This window comes from Genypterus blacodes, unplaced genomic scaffold, assembly GCF_046128005.1.
Source record: "Genypterus blacodes isolate CSIRO-AG114 ecotype Tasmania unplaced genomic scaffold, CSIRO-AGI_Gbla_v1 ptg000129l_1, whole genome shotgun sequence".
NCBI classification, from domain to species: domain Eukaryota; kingdom Metazoa; phylum Chordata; class Actinopteri; order Ophidiiformes; family Ophidiidae; genus Genypterus; species Genypterus blacodes.
This window is the reverse complement of record NW_027466931.1, coordinates 1,352,501-1,355,000: the sequence shown is the minus strand read 5'-3', so window position 1 is coordinate 1,355,000 and position 2,500 is coordinate 1,352,501. Positions and strand designations below refer to the sequence as shown.

The following is a 2,500-nucleotide window of genomic DNA, read 5'->3' as shown; positions in this document are numbered from 1 at the left end:
AGCCATGGGAACATTATAGCACAATCCTGGGAAATTAGCACCGCCAACTGTCATATTTAAAGGAATATTAAGTGTTAAACCGAATGTTAGTAAAGAAAAGTTTGAGATCGGACACCTAAACTCACTATATGCTGGATTTAAAGGAATATTGCTCATATTTAGTTCCACTTAAGCAACCAAACCTCTGATTTTTTATGGATATCATTATGAAATACCACGTCACAACTGGTCTTTACCCGTTTAAGTGTTTATTAGATTCATGTGCTCTAGGTTACAAGTGAGAATATGCAGGTAATCTGCAGCATGATCCACTGTGATACTGACTGCTCCAAACATCTCAATAATAGGAATATTGTATTAGAAAACATTCAAAGTACAACAAGAGCAGCATGAAGTTGGAGATCAGATACCTAAAGTATCTATAAAGTGATTTTAAAGGGATATTATATTGATTTGGATCCACTTTAACTCTCGTAAATCAGACATTTTAGTCGATCAATACAGCTTCATAGATGCTCTTTACTGGCCGGCACACGTGCTCCTTTAAGTGCCCATAACACTCTAATTTGTCATCTTAATACACACAAAACGCTGTAGGATTTATTGGAGTTTGACAATAGAAACGCGTGATTGACACACACGTATACACACACAATCACCTTGTTCCAATATTGGGGATATTTTACCGAAATACCAACAGGGGCAGCATAAAGTTTAAGCTGGGACATTTAAGTGACGTATTAACATTAAAGGAATATTATGAAGATTTTGACGCATTTAACTGTAAGAATATTAAATGAGCCGAATTTAATGTCACTTTTCTGCAGCATAAACAACTTTCTGTAAGTGTTGGAACATCGTGAAGTCGCTCAAAGCCTGCTTGAGCGAAATGAAAGGAATTTGAGGGGGAAAGTTCTGGAACTCTTGGACATAAGGAGCCTCTTACCTGGCGCTGGTGCAGTCCTGGTACAGCGTCTCGAAGTCCATCCTGGAGATCAGCTTGCAGCGGTTCACGCCGGGCTGGATGGCACCGAGCCCCCGCAGGACGCGCACCTGCTCCACGGTGCACACCACGGGCGTGATGTCCAGCCTCTTCAGCTTGGTGTAGACGGTGTGCAGCCCGCCGACCAGGTGCTTCAGGAAGAGGTCGAACACCTGCGGCAGGCAGATGAGCTCCTGGCCGTCCACACTGAAGCTCGCCACCTTCACGCCGTGCACTTCCACCAGCTTGCACTCGCTGCTCAGCCCCGGGTTAGACGAGCTTTGTGTCAAGCCGGGGGAACCGGGGGTCAGACCGGCCGCGTTCAGGGAACCGAGTCCCGCTAGCGTGCCCAGAGCGCCGCCGCCTCCGGACACGAGCGAGGCGGTGCCGCCGTTGCCCAAGCCGACCAACGCGCCACCAGGTCCGGGCAGGAAGGCGCTGAGCATGCTGCTGGTGAGCCGCGGGGAAGGAGAGAGGGAGTGCGGGTGGGAGTGAGTGTGGGAGTTGGAGTTAGTGTGCGCTGGGCTGGAGGTGCCCGTGGTGGCGGCGGAGGTGTGGAGCGAGTCCGGGGCCGGGCGGTAGAGCGCAGCCGCAGGTGGAGCGCCCGAGCCCGGCGAGAGGAGCGGAGGCGATCCAGGGAGCGACATGGAGCCGGTGGAGGAAGAAGTGGAGAGTGGCACACGCACACACTCTCTCTCTCTCTCTCTCTCTCTCCTTTTCACACACTTTCTCTCCTGTGGGAAAACACTTGTGCGTCCTCTCCTCCTTCTTTTCCTTTCACTTTTTCTCTTCCTGTCTCACTTTTCCTCCTTTTTCCTCTTCCCGTTCCAGCAGTGGCTCCGCGTGCTGTTGTCGAGTTGCGGTAAGCGGACTGTCCGGACTGTGAGTGAATCACACTGGATCAGACTACAGGTCAGCCCGCGCCCTGGCACCGCCTCCCTCACGCAGGACTGACAGCCGGTTACACCAATCAGAGGAGACTCCCAGCAGCACAAAGGATATGATTGGTTAGAAGGATAGAGGCGGAATTCTTTCCAGCCCATTGATATGTGTGTGTGTGTGTGTGTGTCTGTGTGTGTGTGTGTGTGTGTGTGTGTGTGTGTGTGTGTGTGCGTGTGTGTGTGTGTGTGTGTGTGTGTGTGTGTGTTTAGGGGGTATCGGTCAATCTCTCTTTTTGCGGTTTTGTAAACTTTCTCACGAGCTTCTTGATTCACTAATGGGAAGTTTTTATTTTAGTGTGTGTGTGTGTGTGTGTGTGTGTGTGTGTGTGTGTGTGTGTGTGTGCGTGTGTGTGTCCAGTAGCTCACATGCGAGCTCTGGTGGCGACGTGAATGCTTGTTGTTGACACTCTGACCGTGCGCATGAAAGAAAAGGCGATGGAAAGAAAGAAAAGGAAACATGATGGATTATGGAGGGATAGGCAAGAGGAAGACGGGAATGAAGGGAGGATGCTCGAATGAAGAAAGATACAAGGAACAAGCAGATGAGAAAAGAAGTGGAGAGGATTAAAGGAAGGAA

The 2,500-nt window shown here is 49.8% G+C and overlaps 1 protein-coding gene across 1 annotated transcript in view; it reads right to left on the bottom strand.

Moving 5' to 3' along the window:
• Positions 1 to 1,854, bottom strand: part of LOC143010656 (dachshund homolog 2-like) — a 54,246-nt gene extending 52,392 nt beyond the window's left edge. The window contains exon 1 of the mRNA XM_076163098.1: positions 947 to 1,854. Coding sequence (XP_076019213.1) covers positions 947 to 1,629 — 683 coding nt within the window. The 5' untranslated portion in view covers positions 1,630 to 1,854. The remainder of the gene's footprint in view (positions 1 to 946) is intronic.
• Positions 1,855 to 2,500: the final 646 nt, after the last annotated feature.